Source organism: Pleuronectes platessa, chromosome 12 (genome assembly GCF_947347685.1).
Source record: "Pleuronectes platessa chromosome 12, fPlePla1.1, whole genome shotgun sequence".
Classification (NCBI taxonomy): Eukaryota; Metazoa; Chordata; class Actinopteri; order Pleuronectiformes; family Pleuronectidae; genus Pleuronectes; species Pleuronectes platessa.
In genome coordinates, this window is record NC_070637.1 from 1,544,355 (window position 1) to 1,563,096 (window position 18,742).

Sequence of the window (18,742 nt, forward strand, 5' to 3'; positions counted from 1 at the left end):
GGGCTTTGTATGCGGAGCGGGATCTTAAATTTTATAGACAGGAGTAATATGAACTCTCCTTCTTGTTCCTGTCAGCACTCATTTGGGACAAACTGGAGCCTTTTCACAGACTTACTTGAACATCTTGATAATAAAGGCTTTTCACAGACAGAGTTATTGTAATTGTTAACAAATACTGTACATTAGTAAACACTTAAACATGTCCTAAGATCTGCTTGCAGATACATAATGTACAGTGTGTTGTTTACTCCAGATTAACCGTCCAAAACCCAAAGATAATCTAAAAACCCTAATAGTGGAAATAATTCTAACATATAACTATTTATTTTTATATGTTGATTTTATTAAAGCTGCAGGTCTGATTTGGTACTGCAGGGACATTGATAGATAATTTATATTTCTTAATATGTATATTTAGTTGAGCCAAATTTGACCTTTTAAATCCAAGTCAAATCGCTGTATTTAAGTGTAAATGGAAACTTATTACAGCGGACTTCTTTGACCAACTCAAACCAAAATGTCACCAAATTTGTGTGGATTGGTTCATTTCTCTTTTGCATTGTTTCAAATGGTCTTTGTTTTGCAAAAATATTTTCTTTTAACTTAATTTCTTGTTTAAACAGAGGATTTCCACCTAGAAACTCAGGTCAAGTGAAATTGTCATCTCCTTATGGCCTTAGCATGACCAAGATCTTTAACAAATCTTTATGTACCCATTCATTTTGATCTATATATATCATAATATAATTAATGGAATAAGATTATTTAGATATTTAATTATTTAAATTTAATTAAGTGCGCCCCATAACAAACCTTCTGCAGGTGCCCAGGTTCGATTCCAACTTGCAGCCATTTACTGCGTTTCACCCCCTATTCTTTCTCTGTCCCCCTTTCACATCAACTCCTATCAAATAAAGGCCTCAAAAAGCCCCAAAAATATTTTAACAACTGTTTGATTGTAATCATAAACAATCAAGTAAAAATATCACAGATTGACAGTCAACAGCTTCAAAGGGGGACTGATTGTGTGTGACAAAGAATGAGTGCTAAAAGCAGAGAAAGGGGTGGTGGGGGAATTAGGGGAAAAGTAGGGCGGGGATAAAATGGGTCCCAGCATCAAACAGCTTTTTCATGTGCTCATAGTTTTCTAGGAGTGGGCAGGAGGGGAAAAGGGTCCCTAGAGATGAGGGTGATCTGAGTGGGGTTTGCGAGGGTAAAGAGTGTAAATCCCCATAGGGGGTTGCTGGTAGGGGTGCGTAGCACCCGTTTCTTCTTTGCTCTGATGTCTCCCATGATTAAAGCACATATTTGGTGGGGCGTGAGGTGGCTTTCCTTAAGGGTATATGCTGTTTTGTGTTGACTTTTTCCTGATTTGACTCATCTTGTCTCTTGTTCTTGGCAGAGAGAACAGATTGGTGATCCAGGTAAAGAATTCGGTGAAAGGTGTTTATTCCTTCCTTGTTGAGGGAAAGTCCATCGGCCTTGAAAAGATGTCTATGATCCCAGAAAAGGTTGTAAATAAATTGACAATACATGCAGTTGAAAGCCATGTGTTCAGTGCCAACAATTTTGGAATTTCTCAGCTCCTCCTCTGACTGGTGGTAGAGGGCCACTGACCAACATTTCAGTGTCCAGACAGCTGACCAGGCTCAGTAGATCAATACAATTCTTAGCCTTGTCTGTGAGAATGAGAATTAATGCAGGTCAATAGATGCCGATTCCAGTATCCTGCAGTAGTGGAGCAAATCTGTGCAGAAAGTTTGTTATTAATTATCCCCTTCCCAGTTGGCCACAGCAGTTTTCTATTTCACTCACACCACACTGCTCCTCCACTACCTTCACTGGTTACCAGAGGCTGCCCGCAACCACTTCAAGACAATATTATTTGCGTACCATGCTGCGAACGGATCAGGCCAATTCCACATCCAGGACAATGTTAAACCTTACACCCCAGCCAGACCACTCTGCTCTGCATCTGCCAATTGGCTTGCTGCTCCCTCACTGCAAGGGAACTTCTTCAACTTTTGATCAGTTGTCACTTGGACTCAAAGATAAAGTGAATACATTCCAGTGGTCAAAGTTAAAGGTCAAATTGACCATGTATGAACCTGGAATAATTTGTAGAATTGTAGAAATACGTACGCAGAAATTAATATAAGAATATTACAAACAGGATTGACATTTTCAAGGGGAAAAAAAATTATTAAAATTAAAGAGCCGTTTTTTATATTGAAATTACATTCATATTAATTAAAAACAAATATTAAATACAAATAGCTGACTTTCAATTCATAAAACTAGGCTACAATTTAGCATAGTCTCTTGGAAGGAAATGTAGCTGCTAAATGACAGAAACACCTTTGTAATTAATTCAATTTAAACTGCTCAAAAAACTTAAGGGATCACCTAAATCACATATCAGATCTGGATGAACACATTTTTCAAGTTGAAAATCTATACTGATGTACATTGTATAATTTGCTGAGAACAAAATGACAGAACAAGGGACAAAGGAAACCAAAATCATCAACCCATTTTAGGGCTGGATTCAACACCATACCAAGAATCAAGCTAACAAATTGATCACAGGCAGGCAGATCCAACTTCCATAAATGTCATCACTGCAACTCATAATGTGACTCCATAGTGTTTTGCCGCCGTGTGCCTGTATGAATTACAGACAACGTCTGGGCATGCTCGTGATTAGTGTGCAGATGGTGTCCTGGGGGATCTTGTCCCAGACCTGGATCACTGAGCTCCTCATATAATCTGTAAACATGCCCACCACGGTTATTTTTAATGGCTCTGGCAGTGCTCCTCCTGTTCCTCCTTGTACAAAGAAGCAGATAACGGTCCTGCTGCTGGGTTGATCCCCTTCTTCTGCCCTGTCCAGTTATCCTCATGTAACAGCCAGTCTCCTGATATCTCATCCATGCTCTTCAGACTGTGCTGGGAGACACAGCAAACCTTCTTGTGACTGCACGTATAGATAAAAATAACAGTCAGGAAGGATACGGAGAGAGCGTTGTCTGTGCAAAACCATTCCTTTTTTGGGGTTTATCTTGCTTTTGCCTCTCATTGCACCTGTTGTCACTTTCATCAGATGAAATTGATTCCCAATCACTTGTGCTTCCTAGTTATATAGATTTATATCCCTGAAGTTTAACTGACTGTGACGAATAAGGGCAGTATATTTTAACAGAACCACAACCTACACTCTTCAGAGTGATCATATTGCATAACCATATCTCTTAATATACAGTGGAAACCGGATACATTGATCAAGGATATAGTAATCAACCTTTGATGTGGATTACTCTGTCATGATTAATCATGGAAACCCATTGGTCAGCAGGATAACTTAATGTTCCTTAGTTGCTTTGCATATTCATTAATGGTTGAATGTGAGCGTGTAGAGGGCGGACCTGGTGGCAGATCCAAATACGATCGTTTCCAGGTGGACTGTGATTTATAAAGTGAACATTTTGTCAGTGGTGCGTGTTCACAGTTTTATCAGATTATATAAACAAGGCTTCTGGTGATTAAAAAACACATTTGGACCCTAACATTATTTTAACCACCTCTGTCAGTAATTTACTGCTATGTGGTTATCATTCAAGCTGCTCACTGCCAACCGAATTGAGCCAAACCAAGCAAGTTTTAACCCACTTTGAGTTTATACATGTGTCCAATAACAGTGTTTGTGTGTTTGTATGATTGTGTCAGTAGGAGAGAAGAAAAGAGCGATTTGGTCAGGTGGATGAATGCCCAGCTAGGAAGAATGATTTTACTCATTGAGTAAAGTATCAATGACTATGTGGTGTCATTTCAAACAAATCCACGTTTAAAGTGCAGCAGGTCAGAGATGTCAGTTGTCGTTGTGTGTGTCTGAGAAGAGAGAGAGAGAGTGAGAGAAAGAGAGCGCAATGTTGCCTTTTCCTTAACTTCCGGGACTATCATACAGAAGCTACGCAATCCGTTTATAGTATTCATCCGCTTATAGGGATGATCTTGGTACAGGACAAAAGTGATCACTATAAGCTGTTTCTACTCTATGTCAATATAAACCCTACAAATAATTTCATTCTGCCTCCACCTCCCGATTTGTGTGCCTATGCATAGGGATGAGAGGCTTGTAGTTAAAGAGATTGTGTCTCAGGGATCAGCACTACCAACCTTGCTATTGTACTACCAGACATGCTATTGTCTCCCTCACTGTTGAATATAAAAGTATCACAACCTTTTGAGCTCAGACATATTTAGAAGGCAGATAAAAGCACTTTTTCAAACTAGATTCACGTCGAGCACAAAGCCTAGGGTCATGCGCAACAAATTAACAGCCCTTTTTTGTGTGGGGGTGGGGGGTCTCTGGAGTCTGAGGGCAGCAGTGTCTCAGGAAGTGGTTTGATCCCAGTTACTCCTATTCCAAAGTGTCCTTGGGCAAATACTGATCCCCAAATTACTCCTGATGGCTGTTCTGGTAGTGTGTGGGTCATGTGGGATATAGAAATTGCTGTGCATAAATCTAATGGATGAATGTGTGTATGAATGGGTGAATGGCTAAACTGAACTGTATCCACTGGTTGTGGATACGGGCTGTTCCCTTTTATCTATTTATGTGTAATTATTCCTGGGCTCACATAAATAAATTAATTCATTCTTTTTGTGTTTGTATAGTGTAATTATTGATAAATACTTGACATAATTCCCTTTTTTAGAACATAAGATAAGATGGTGAATATCCCTTGTATGTTTGGTGGGCTTCTTTACTAGTTAAGTTTTCAATCATCAGTAGATGTAGAGGCAGATATAAACAGCCACCAGTGGATGTTAGGTTCATATTTTCAGTTGTGTACCTAAGAGTGAACAGGTGTTTCTCCCTTTTAATCACAAGACACCCTCTTCTAAGGCAGGCCAATTTAGGACCTGGCAGGCGAAAAAGGACCAAATATTCTGTAAATATGGAACAATTTGGAAGATTCGCAATATATAACACATCGGCTATGAAACTTTGGCATAATGTATCTCTAGTGACATAATGCTTTATATATACTCCATTTACATGTACATAAACTTGTAGATGCTGCCCTGGCAATTTGTTAAGTGTTAGCCTTTGGTTATCAATTTCTTCCTCTCAAGCCGGGTTCACACTGGACGCGGATCAGGCCAGAAAACCATGAAGACCATCATCATTTACCCCCGAGCCCCTACATTGAACGGAGCATACATCAAACAGCGGAGTAAGCAGAATCGTGCCTGACCGGTGTGGAGAAATGCGCGTCTGGTGTGAACAGCGTGAGATTTATTCTGCGCTGCGCTTTGGGGCGCTTCGTGTCCAGTGTGAACCCAGCGTGATGGAAGTTCCATTGGTTCAGTCATAGCATGAATGTTAGCCAGCCCAGCTGGCTCCATATCCTCCAGGTAACAAAACTGAGTTAATGGCAAGCGAATGGGGCCTTGAGCGCCCAGGACCAAGTGAGCTCATTAATGAAGTTGGGACAGACAGTCAAAGTTTGCTGCTGTGTAAGTTAGCCGCTGTTGGCGCCACCAAAATCGAATCAGTTAATCCTTGAGTACCTTTTTTTTGTACCAAATTTGAGGAAATTCCATCAAGGCATTTTTGAGAAAATTATTGAACATAATGCCTCTGGCCACTGACCGTAGCCCTCAAATTTGCAAACCAGACACCTTGAAAATAAAAAAGTTGAACTCATTGTGAGTTTTTGTCAGAGGGTTTGCACTTGGTGTGGCATCAAACTTAGATGTTGTGCTGGGAAATAAGCAGTTGCTTCGCATTGCGTCCTGGCGTACACATATCTACATTGCGTCCTAAAAGCACGACAACCGAGCAGGTTTAGGGAATAAGAAGAGTTCTGGTTTTATTGGAACGATCCGTGGGTAAAAAGCCAGGCAGACAGTCAGGTAGCAAACAAATCAGACAGGGAGCAGGCAAAAGGGAATCCAGGGTCCAGAAGGCAGGTTAGAGCAGAGATCAGGCCGAACAATGAATCGAAGGATAACACTGGAACGCTAAGAGCAAAACACACTAGACAATCTTGCAGAGAACAGAGGAAATGAGCCGGTATTTATACTGGGTGACTAATGACTGATGGAAAGCAGGTGAGTCTAGGGGTGGGGCAGGTAATGGGATCTGTGGAACCAGGTAATGCAGAGCAGAGGGGAGTGGCTGAATTCTGAAATGACATGAGAATTAGTGCATGCCAAAAATAAGATGAGACAATGAAAATGTTACGAGCTGACAGTCCTGATGTGAATATATCTATATATATGTCAACATTCAGTAATATCAACACTCCCCCTACTGGCACCAATAAATGAAATATTTTATACTGTGATGTACTCCTCCTAGCAGGCTGACTACATCCAGCTAAAATTTGGTCAGAAGATGCTTTAGACAATGTTGATGATAGGCAATTATTCTTGTACGTTTTTGTTGAATGTTGTGGCAATGTGCCGAAGGTTGATGTTTAGTTTTTCAAATTGATCACATTTTTGGGATGCTAGACATGCTAGAAAAGTCACAAACCTCATCACAGTTGTCGGAAATTACATATACACACGTGGACAAAATTGTTGGTACCCTTCCGTTAAAGAAAGAAAAACCCACAATAGTCACTGAAATAACTTGAAACTGACAAAAGTAATAATAAATACAAATTTACTTAAAATTAACTAATGAAAATCAGACATTGCTTATGAATTGTGGTTCAACAGAATCATTTAAAAAAACAAACCAATGAAAATGGCCTGGTCAAAAATGATGGTACCTTTACTTAATATTTTGTTGCACAACCTTCTGAGGCAATCACTGCAATCAGCGATTTCTGTAACTCTTCTGGCCCACTCCTCGTGAGCAAACCGCTCCAGCTGTCTCAGGTTTGAAGGATTTCTTCTCCAGACTGCATGTTTCAGCTCCTTCCACAGATGTTCAATAGGATTTAGATCAGGGCTCATAGAAGGCCACTTCAGAATAGTCCAATTTTTTGCTTTTAGTTCCTTATTGGGTGTTTTTAGGTGTATTTTTTGGGTCATTATCCTGTTGGAGGACCCATGACCTGTGACTGAGACCAAGCTTTCTGACACTGGGCAGCCCATTTAGCTCAAGAATTCCTCGATAGTCTTGAGATTGCATTGTACCCTGCACAGATTCATGACACCCTGTGCCAGATTCAGCAAAGCAGCCCCAGAACCTAACCGAGCCTCCTCCATGTTTCACAGTAGGTACAGATAACAAGTTTGTAGACACCTGCGATGCTAATTAGAGAGGTAGTGAAGATAAACAAAGACAGACTAACACTAAAACACACAAGGACATTGTGCACAAAGAGGTCACAGTGGTATATTAATCAGAGACTAACTGGGTGTAAACTGGAAGTTCAGATTTAGCTTTCCGGTGTTGTTCCTTCAATCTATCCTTGACTATCAAATATACTTATAGACATCTGGTGTACACAGACACACTAAATAATAAATCTAAATAACATATTTCAATATACACTTATTCCTTCTCTCTCTCTCACACACACACAAACACATACACAGATTAGGGCCACATTAATCAGTCAATTAGTTAAGAAGAAAGAAGAGGAAGTAGAAACTAATATTTAATAATAAAATAAATAAAAAAGGTTCGCTGGTTTTAGCATATTCTATCATTCTCTACCATTTTATGGGATCAATCAATTACTAACGAAAAAGAATGATCAAAATGATTAACATATCCATCCACAATGAAGGTAATCCCAATCTGCAGCCCTAATAGACATGCACGCACGCACCCCCCCCCCCCCCCCCCCCCACAGACACACACCCGCACACACACACACTCAAACACACTAAAACACAGATACCTAGAGGGTGGGTTTTCTTTTACACTCGGGTATAATTACACATATACACAAATATTCCAGTTGAGGGTAAGGGGTTAATGTTATTTGTTTCCTTACATACAATCATATACATACACACATACATGCTCATATACACACCCATGCACACAGATACACGAACACCCAAACATTTGAGTACATCTTAGTTACATACAAATGTTACTTTTTCCGTAACAAATATGGATGTCCTACATACTTTAGCACATACATATTTGTAATTCCATTGGTAGACGAGTTTTGTTAACTGTTTATATAAGATATGCATACATGCACACATCCATTCACACACCAATACACACTCACGTATATCCATATATATACACTCATATATGCATTCTCATACAAACATGTAATGCGTATAGCCACTCGTTTATCCCACCCATGACCATAGACATATATGAAGAAGTAGTGTTTACAAGTAGACAGACAAACAAACGGACAGGCAGACAAAAGCAGACAGACTGATAAATGGGCAGACTCAGACAGACAGACAACCAAATAAAAAGGTAGATAGATAGGTATATGTAGACTTAGAGAGAGACAGAGAGAAAGAGGGAGATTTACACACAAGGATGAAATTGTTGGTACCCTTCCATTAAAGAAAGAAAAACCCACAATGGTCACTGAAATTGTTGGGTAAAATTGTTGGGTACCAACAATTTTGAGTACCAACAATTTTAATCACGTGCGTAGGTAGGTAAACAGAGCGAGAGAGAAGAGAAAGATGTTGCAAGAAAGAATTGAGTTGGATTATTTAGGTTAGAGGCATTTTGTCATGTGTTTTAAATCCAAGTGGTGATGTTATTATTGATGGTGTTGTGTGTCAGTTTCACTGCTGAGTGTAAAAAAAATTGTATTGCTTGTTCTGGGTTATCTTGAGGTTGTTCTGATATTCTGGAGAAGATGAGATTGTCAGGCATGCTGCAGTTCTGACGTTCCAGTATGGTTACTTTCATTATTTGGTTTTGGTTTGATATTGTTTCATTTTGACGGAGAGTGTGTTGATGGTGAGTTTGAGCTCCTTGTTTTCCACCTGTAGGGTTTTCATTTGTCACTGTGTTTATTCTAGACTTGCTTTAAGTTATGTTATGTCTGTGTGTAGTATTTCCAGGATTGACAGTTTATTGTTTATGGATTTGAGTACACTCACCTCAATAGTTGTGCTCCCGTCGTCATCAGTTTCAGTGGACCAATCTCGGCATGGTCGTTCCTGTGGTGGACTCATGATGCGTATTCTATCGAAATACTTGTCGGCAAACTGTTCTAAATTATCCATTGTTTGCATTGTAATCCAGGAAGATTACCGGTTGTGTTTTATTTGTTTTTTTAATTTTTTTTGTTGCATTACCCTAGCAACAGGGTGTCGTCATGATCGATCTCCAATTACTCACAAGATTGTTTGTCACAGCATTATCGTCTTGCCTGCTTTTGAGTTTTTATGACAACTGAAGGATACCACAGGTAGCATGTTTGGAAGGGGAGTGTGAGGTGAGGGGTATTCAGTTGCAACATGCAAATTCACCACTAAATTCCACATACTGAACTTTTTATGTTTCCCGTTTCAAAAGGAAAGACTACACACACTCAAATTTGGTAATAACTAGTGAGTAGAATGGACCTGTGACAAAGAAAATTAATTCTCTTTGTTGTTTTGGAACTTTGTGGTGAGGTTTCATAATTCATTTAACCATAATTTACAGTACTTAAATCTTAAAGGGTTAGTCAAGATATTGTTGCTTTTTAAACTCTCATGAAGTTCAGTTATGTCCAAGGATAGTGTTACAGTTTTCACACGGAAGAAAGTGTTTCAAGAAGTAAGCAAAATTGATGTCTTCTTTAAGAAGCTAATTAAAGGTATGGACGCATGTCAGATTCTGACAGGGATCTGAATCTATACTCTGCCACACCTGGAACTATTAGCTTGCCTCCCTTCCTTGGTTTAGAGACAGGGAGTTAACTGTAGTAATTAATGTGATCTCTGGTTTGATTAAACAACCAGCCAGTCCCAGAAATTATCTTAAGAACTTTCTTGTACCTTTGCACAGTATGATTTAGCCGCAGGTATACAGACGCATGGTGTTTATTTTTCCCCTTTCTGTGCTTTGGTGTATCAGAGCAGAAATGATAACAGGTAATGGTTTGGTAACAAACTGTCCTTTGTAATTTCAGTTCCACAGAGCTTGTTTGAAATAAAACTTTCGCTGATTCAGCTGTGGTCTAAGACCACTCATTGCAGCTTGTTAATACATGGGGCTTATGGGCTCATCTTAATAATTGAATATCAGTGTGGAAGGTCCGTGTGTACTTGGAGTTATAGTAAATTAGGTGGCTTCAGAGGTGTCATGTAAAACCCCAGAGCCTCCCAACACATATGGCTTTTAGTGCAGATAATGTGGAGAGAAGACGGAAATCAGTGTATTGTGGTAATATTTTTTAAAATCTTTGAATATCAGGCACAGTATTGGACATTATCAAAAAGTGTTTTAGTCTTATGTTATGATATTTATTTGTTTTGAAGGGAACATTTTCGCTTCTCCACCCACTTCATGATTACACAGACATTAATCTCTATCTGTGTCTCAATCTGCAGTACTGCAGCCAATGGGTTTTATCTATAACTACCTCTCTGTAAAAGGCAGGCCCTCCCCCTGTCCATCAACCCTGTAGGAGGGCAGTAAGCCCTGAGACTCAGGCCTGGCCCAACAGTAGCCCCCCTACCACCAGCACCCTTGGTCACCACCCCACACTCTGCATAGTTTCTAACAGCTAAACAAACCCCATTAGCCTTCTCCCAGTGCTCCTCCCGTCTTCTTTCACCACGCCCACACCTCTCCACATGCGCGGCATTCATTGTGCATACCTAGGCTGCTAATTCTAATCTGCCACTCCAATCAAAGGATCACACGTGTTGTAGTTTTCTTCTCTTCTCTTCTACTGGGAAACAATGTGTGGTGGATGGAGGCAGGGAAAGGCTTCATTGAGTGCTGCTATGTGACAGCAATCTTTGTTTGATCAACAACTCTTCAATGATTGTCATGATAAACATTTTTCAAGAAATTAAGAAGCTACAGTCCCAGAGGGCCTCTGATCTACTGTCTTTTTATTAATCTTTATAGAAAAGAATATGAATCTCCACCCTTTTTCCAGTGAGCATATTCAAGTCAATTCAAAACAACTTTATTTGTCCCCGGAGGACAATTGCAGTGTATTGAAGAAATGTTTTGAATGTAGGTCGGTTTCTTTCTTTCACAGTAAGTTAACGTGAACAAACTAAACTAGTATGACTCCTCTAATTTCTAATGCATTTACCAGTCTCTAACAAAATCTAGAGATCGATGGTGAGTTGAGAAGTCCATTGTCTGAGGCCATGAGAAGATTGTTCCTAACAGAGTAACTGTTAGCATCTTGAAAAATAATGGGCTTAGACCAACACAGAAATCTTAAGATCAATCAATATTTCAGAATAAAAGTAATATAAGAGATTAGACATTGTGCTCCAAACTGTGACAACAAGGTGTCCATTCTGGCTCTCTCCTCTTATTCACCTCTCCAGTAACTGTCTTTTGTTATCACATCTGTCACGCTTCTCATCTCCTCTGCTCATTCCAAAATAGATACTTGGTATTAGGTTTGCCTACCCCATGAAACAGCTTGTGATACTAATATTTTACATCTACACCCAGGTTTTACCAAATCTCGCTCATTAGCAATTTACGTAGTTGAGTAGTGACATTTTAACTCATTCTGCACTGATTATGGCACCTTAGAAAAGTAGGACAGCGGTCTGTTAACTACTTAACAGAGGATACACATTTTAGTTTTTTCCTCTTTAACCATTTCCAGTATGTTCACATCTATAGAACTTGATACACCTGAGTCGGTTATTGTGAGTAGATCTACACCAATAATTGATCACAAACTCACCTTCTAACCCAACAGTGATAAGGTCTGCTCCAAATATCAGCAACAACTCTTCTTTATAAGAAAAGCTCCTTATCCAATGTCTGCGTTCCTTTAAAACAACTCCAAGGTGTGTACTGCCACCTGCTGTTGTTGTTCTTCTTCTCTCAGTTTATTGACGGTCCCTATTTAAACCTCTTTAACTTTGCTCCCCTTCACTTTATTAGGTCAAATAATGTGCAGATGTTGTGTAATGGATTACCAGCTAGAACTGCATGTTTTCATGGAGGATAGTTACTGTTAAAGTTGTGTTTATTAAATTAATTAAATCTTCAAATTGAAGGCTGTTAAGTCACACGAGAAGTGAACAACGCTCAGGTTCATGTTAAGCAGTTATAAATTGATCTGTTCAGTTCACCGTTCTCAAAAAATATGAGACAGCTCAATGCGGTGCTCTTTTACACCAGTCTAAGTAATTTATTTATCATCAGACAATTTGAATTCAACTTGTTAAATGTTCCCCGCTCTCTCTCTCTGTTATAGCTCCTTCATAACAGGAACTTCATGCTGCCAGAACCTGTCCCCTCTTCGTATATGGGATGTTGAACGGTAAGCTGTCCTGACATGCAACAGCATTGTTGTACATTGTAACAAAATGACTAAACAAAATATTGCTTGCTGTATGACAGATGATATGTTACCCTTCTGCCACTGCACGTCAAAGACAGCCATGATTTGGGTTATCTATAAATTATATTAAAGCGAGTTTTGTTCAAAACCTACATGTTATAAATGTAATATTATCTTTACTAATACAGGATCATCAGTAATTAAATACTAATCCATATGACAGGAGTAAAAGTTGCTCATTACATGAGATGGCTGATGATGATTTGGAAGGGACATAAAAATGTTACGTTAAATCCCAGTCATTTCTATAACAAGCAGGTAGACTCCATAGTCAGCCACGGTTCTTCATGGCATCGGGCTTCATCCACTTACTTCTTAATATCTATTATTTTCTTGAATTTATTCTTAAGGAGGTTCCTCAGAAATGTCAGGTTTATGACATCTTGTTATGTGACCCATAACTGGAGCTATGGGAGGTGTCTTCCACTCAGAAAGGAGTTACGCCCACAGAAGTACATTTTTTAAGACGGTAGGTAAATAATCAAGGGAAGTTGACCAAACATTCATAAACAGCTCATCTTTACCCTTTAAAACAGCTTGTAACCGTTCATGGGGAGGGTGTTGAAAATATCCCTGCACCAAGGGTAGTATTTGGCAAAGTGCAGGGAGATGTGAGGTTAACGCTTAATAGAAAAACATGAAGGTCATAAAATGTTGTTTTCATATGTGTCACTAATTACCAGAGAAATGAATGACCAGAGTCTGAATATTAATTTACACTTCTCAATGTAATGTATGGTTTTGATCCATTTTAGTGAGCCCCCAAAGCCAAAATCTCTGCAGTATGTCAAACAAGTAGCTCCACTCTACCCTTCTCAGTATCCAGTGAGATAGCCTGTGCTTTCTCTTTCTTCTGTGTAACAAACTGCACAATATTCCAAACCTTCTCACATTGCTGGTTAAGTAGCAACCATGAATGAAGCCTGCCTGTTCAGATTTGATAAGAATATGAAATACCTTCTTCAGGCACCCAGCAATAAATCTTGAAAGTAGCTTGCTGTCAACTTGTATTGCCTTTCCAGGGCTACAGATGAAAATTAGCCCTGAAAATCTCCGGTATATTTCCGAAATGTTATTAATATGCAGAATCTATAACAAAAAAATAAATAAATGAAATCAGGTTGATAGGTCTGTATGAGCCACACATGTCAGCAGGTCTACTTTTCTTCAAAATTTGATTTATTTGCTGATTGTGTGTGTGTGTGTGTGTGTGAGGGCGTGTTGTGGTGTTTGTGGTGTGCATCAGCACGCTCAAGAGAGAAAGAGAGGGAGCAGAGTCAGGATGAGCTCAATTATGAAGAAAGATTTGACAAATTTATTATTATTTATTTATTTGTGAGGGACAGAGCATGTTAATGAATATCATTTTAAAAAGACTACATGTTAACATTCCTGAATCAAAAGCCCTTGATAAATTGTGACGTTCATGCAAAACTAAAAGCACGAACGGACACCTACAACTCAGGTGATCTGGATGAGTACAGGAAACCCAGGCATGCGCTCCGCAGTGCTATTATCAGTAATAAGAGACAGTACAGGGGCAAAGTGGATTTTAACTATCAGGGCTCCAACACGAGGAACATGTGGGCTGGACTAAACCATCACAGAGTACAAAAGGAAGACCAGTAGTGCTGAGTAGGTGATGAACTGAACACCTTTAATGCTCGCTTTGAGAAGAACTCCCCGGCTGTGGAGGTTCAAGATGCCTAGGAGGACCGCTGCCCACCTGTAATATCTAGGGCAGATGTGTGAAGATCACATAAACGGATTAACAAATGCATAGTCTGCAAAGTATCCAATTAAAAGTAATGACAGTTCTGGTTTGCAGTCAGCCATTGTTTCTCTCAAACACACACACACACACACATACTCAAACATTTATGGCCATTTTCAAGTCCAACCATATGTAAAAACATATTGCTGGCAGTAGCAGCTCCGCTACAGAACAACTGACAACAACCAGCTCCCCGCGGTGGGACACATATATCTCTATTCATCGCTGGTGAATAGAGATATATTGATTTGATTATTGACTCATGGAACTCTTGGACAATTTGATGGTTCAAATGAAGAGATTCTTGAAGTCAGCACAAACAGATCTATTTTTTTCATCTGGTTCTACAGTTGGCTCTATTGTTTCTGTACTGGACAGTGTATCTGTGATATTTTATATTTGATGGACCACATTTTATCATTCTATTTTTTGGGAGTTCTTATATAGCTCTGATTTAGTCACCAATAATCACACAAACTAATCAAAGTGTTGTGTGTACAATTGAGATGCTCTGTCTCGACTCTGTATCGAATCGACATTCATCAAATCTACACTTATTTTTCGTTCATGACCAGCTGATATCATAGCTTACAAATGCAATCCTTGTAGCAAGGCATCAGATCTCATCAACCAGATCCTAGGATCTTGAGTTTCAGACAGTTTGCGCCGCTATCTCCAACCGACTTAGATGTATTCTATTTACAAATGTAATTCGTCTAGCATTTAAACGGATTTAGAGCCTGCATGTAAAGGGACTAAGTAAGTATGATTCTAGTTTACTAAAGCATAAGCTTGCGCCATTACCTGCCCCGGCTTCTGTCGCTAGCACCACTTGCTGCTAGCTATACTCAACAATCCGCCAACTAGCAGGTATTTGCTTATTTCTTGTCCTCGACCAGGTAAGATCTCGGAATATAAACACATTATTTGAAGCAAGACGTCAGGTCTCACCGATTAAATCTCATGATCTTGAGTTACAGACTACGCTACCTGCTCCGGCCGATCTCGTTAGCAGAGCCTCAACTCATCATCACTTCCACCCAGTATCGCCTGCTGAACACGACAACCACATCCAGTGTGCCTTATATTTCTATACTTGACGACTAAGCTAGCAAAACATAATGCCATCTGTGACTTGTGACTGTGTCTCACTTCAGAAAGCCAATAAAAAGATTGCTGACCTAAAGGAGGACATCCGGCAGCTTTCGAATGAGCTGCAGAACAGAGACTCTGTCTTGAGCAGCTTAATTTTTTTAAGATTTAAGATTTTAAGATGCATTTATTAGTCCCAAACACATGCACAGACATGCAAAGGCACACTCATGCAGGTAGGGAAATTTAATCTCTGCTTTTGACCCATCTGGTGCAGTACACACAGAGCAGTGAGCGACCATGTACGGCGCTCGGGGAGCAGATGTTGGGGGAGTAAGGTGCCTTGCTCAGGGGCACTAGACAGGGTAGGGAGACTCTTGGATTTTTGGACAGATATATCCAGGTTCGTCTTTTGTTGTCTCTCCGTGGAGTCGAACCAGAGACGAACCAGAAACCTTCTCTGCCCGTAGTCCAAGTTTCTGCCACTAGACCAAAATATTTGTGGCAAACATCCCTGACACAGTTCTTTGGCAGCCCTCCACATGTCCCCGGCTTTCATCCTGATCTACTCCAAATCACCGGTCCCCTTGGGCTGAGGTTGTAGTCTGCGGGCGCAAAAGGGGCTCTGGTGAGGCTTCCTCACTACCCTCACTCAATCTTACCAACCACTTCCCCGGCCGGTCTGATGACTCATGTGGGAACCAATGTCACAGCTCATCAGCAGTCTGAGCTCACCAAGTAGGATTTTGAACAGCTTTCAACTTCTTAAAAACGTGTGGCTTATCTGTCTATATCTCCGTTTACGATCCCCTCAATGGGCCCCGGAGTTGAACTTTAGCTAAATCCTCAGCCTGCTAATTTCACCACCTTGGCTTTATTGTCAACTTCGATTTGTTCTGGGGGCACTCTTCTTTCTTCATAAATGATGGGATTCATTCCAATGAGCTAGGCAGCCGAATGCTAGCGGCTAACATACAGCAAGTTGTGCAATCTGCTGCACAAGCCTGACTGTATACCTTCCAGACATTCCCCTCTAAAAACGTCTTCCTCGAGTGCAGCACCGCAGAGTATAACCCCCGCTAGCTCCCCCAAACGGCCGCACCAGCCATCAACTAATCAATATAAACAGCAAATTGCACCCCTGTCCTACACACCGGGCGCTTATTATACCCATGTTGTTACTAACCATAGGCCAAACAAAAAACGTATAAATACAGCTCGCAGGTCCAATCGGCTTATCTCTGTCCCCATATCCCCCTCTGCTGGCCAGAGCATACCTGTGCGACTGGCCCTCCTCCAATGTAAGGTCCCTTCCTAATAAGTCTTTTATAATGAATGATCAAATTTTTCATCCAATTTAATCTTTTTATTCCTAACTGAGACCGGGTTGTCTCCTGGCGGTCACAGCCAGCTGTTAGAGCTTTGCCAACCAAACTTTGAATATTTAAGCTCTCCCAGGGATAATGGCCGGGGAGGTGGCCGAGCTGTTGTTTTGTTTCTTTATTGCTTCACTTGCTGCCCCATTACCACACAGAATTTCTCTAGTTTTGAGACTAATGTGTTCAAAATTTGCAGCACTGCTTTGGTCCTTGGTCTAGTTATTTATTACACTCCCAAACCAAATGTAAATTTTACACCCGAATTCCCTGAACTTTTATCTTTCATTTAAACCAGGGTTCTTCATCGTTTTTCTGGCCAAGGACCCCCAAACAGATGGAGAGATGGAACAGAGACCCCCTACTATATACATTGTATAATAGTGTGTTTTATATTAAGTGGTTAAGACTATAGTAAGACTTACTATAAGTTTACTAACAACTGCTACATACGAAACCATAGACATTCAAGTTGAGCTAAGCTTAGCAAAAAATCTACTTAGCTTTGGTCTTGCCGTTCCTTAGGCTTTCACTCATCATGTTCATTATCCAATTTTCCAAAGAAAGTGGTGAAAGCAGATGTCATCAGGGATCTCTTGATATGGAGTCCAAAAAACTTGCACACAATACGTCCTAGTACATGTTAAGCAGTCACATTAAAAGTGGTAAATAGTACCTATAATGCAATTTAGAATTGTTGCATATACACAAGAACATGCATGTTAGCACTGTAGTTCTGTAGGGGCAACTGTTCCTCGACCAGAAAGTAGAAGCTTCAATCCAGTCTTCCTTATCTGTATGCAGAACTGTCTTTTGGCCAAATACTGAACCCCAAATGGTCATCAAGAGTAGAATAGCGCAATATAGAGTAGAATAGCGCAATATAAATACAGACTTTTTAACATTCATAGTTTTTTTTTCAGTTGTCAATATCAAATGTCTCCAGATAATTATTATATGTTACTTTTAAGTGAAGCAACTGTCAATTGTTAGTTGCTTCTGCCTATGTTTTTATATATATATATATATATATGTATATATATATATATATAAGGCATTACGCTAAAAGATATGAAGGCAATTTGTGAAATTTGAGATTGGTAAGAGGTGTAAAAGTGCATCTTCATGCACATTAACTCAAAGGTTTACAACTTGGAGAGCTACTAAAAATCTCTTTAGGGATGCAGTTCACCAATTTCATTACTAAGATATAGGTAAATGTAATCTCTGAATTAAATTATAGGTGACTAGTTTTGTTTTTTGTGGTTGGTAAGAGTATTTCCCACCTATTCCCCTCTCTTATTTTCTGTGTCAAAAGAAAGACAGTTACAATGGGTAGTCCTGACAAGATCTTCTACAAACTGGGAATTGGGATCTGGTAAAAAATACTCTCAAAAAGTTTAATATTTTATCAAATGCCTGTGAAAGATTTTACATTAATCTATGAAGTTTAATTAGATGCAGTAATCTGGTTATCTACTCTTCACAAAAACAATATGGCCTGGCTGAACTATCAAAGGTATAACTGGTTTTAAACTGAAACCAAGTTTTCATGGGAGGTTTGAAGATTTGTATATACCAGGGTACATAGACAATATTCTTAATTTTCTGATAATGTCATATTTATTTTTGATTTGTGCTCTTTGGGAGGAAACTTAAGCCATATATAATCTATATTTGAGAAAGATAATCCTCTAGGGTAGTATGTGTTTTCTCTTGTGAGGATTATTTGAACAACATAAGGACAGATTCCTTATAAAATTTTAGAGGGCATGGATTCTTGATTGATTCTTTTGTCTTTCCAGTTTTATACATCCTGTTCTACTGATTGAATGCAAAAATCATCCTAAATTATAATTATAATTATATGATCATTCCTTTTCATAGTCCTCTCCTATAGGAGGAGGATATTTACCTTAAGATGTAAACAAAACAAAATTATCTCTCAGCATTATCTGTTTGATGCCCTCTACATTCCATGAAAAGACAAGCAACTTTAA

General features: G+C 39.5%; 1 protein-coding gene across 2 annotated transcripts in view; it reads left to right on the forward strand.

Annotated features, from left to right (window-relative positions):
* fbxw4 (F-box and WD repeat domain containing 4) overlaps positions 1 to 18,742 on the forward strand; it is a 72,923-nt gene that overhangs the window by 22,898 nt on the left and 31,283 nt on the right. For both annotated transcript variants that reach the window (XM_053436327.1, XM_053436328.1), the window contains exon 6: positions 12,354 to 12,419. In XM_053436327.1, coding sequence (XP_053292302.1) covers positions 12,354 to 12,419 — 66 coding nt within the window. The remainder of the gene's footprint in view (positions 1 to 12,353; positions 12,420 to 18,742) is intronic.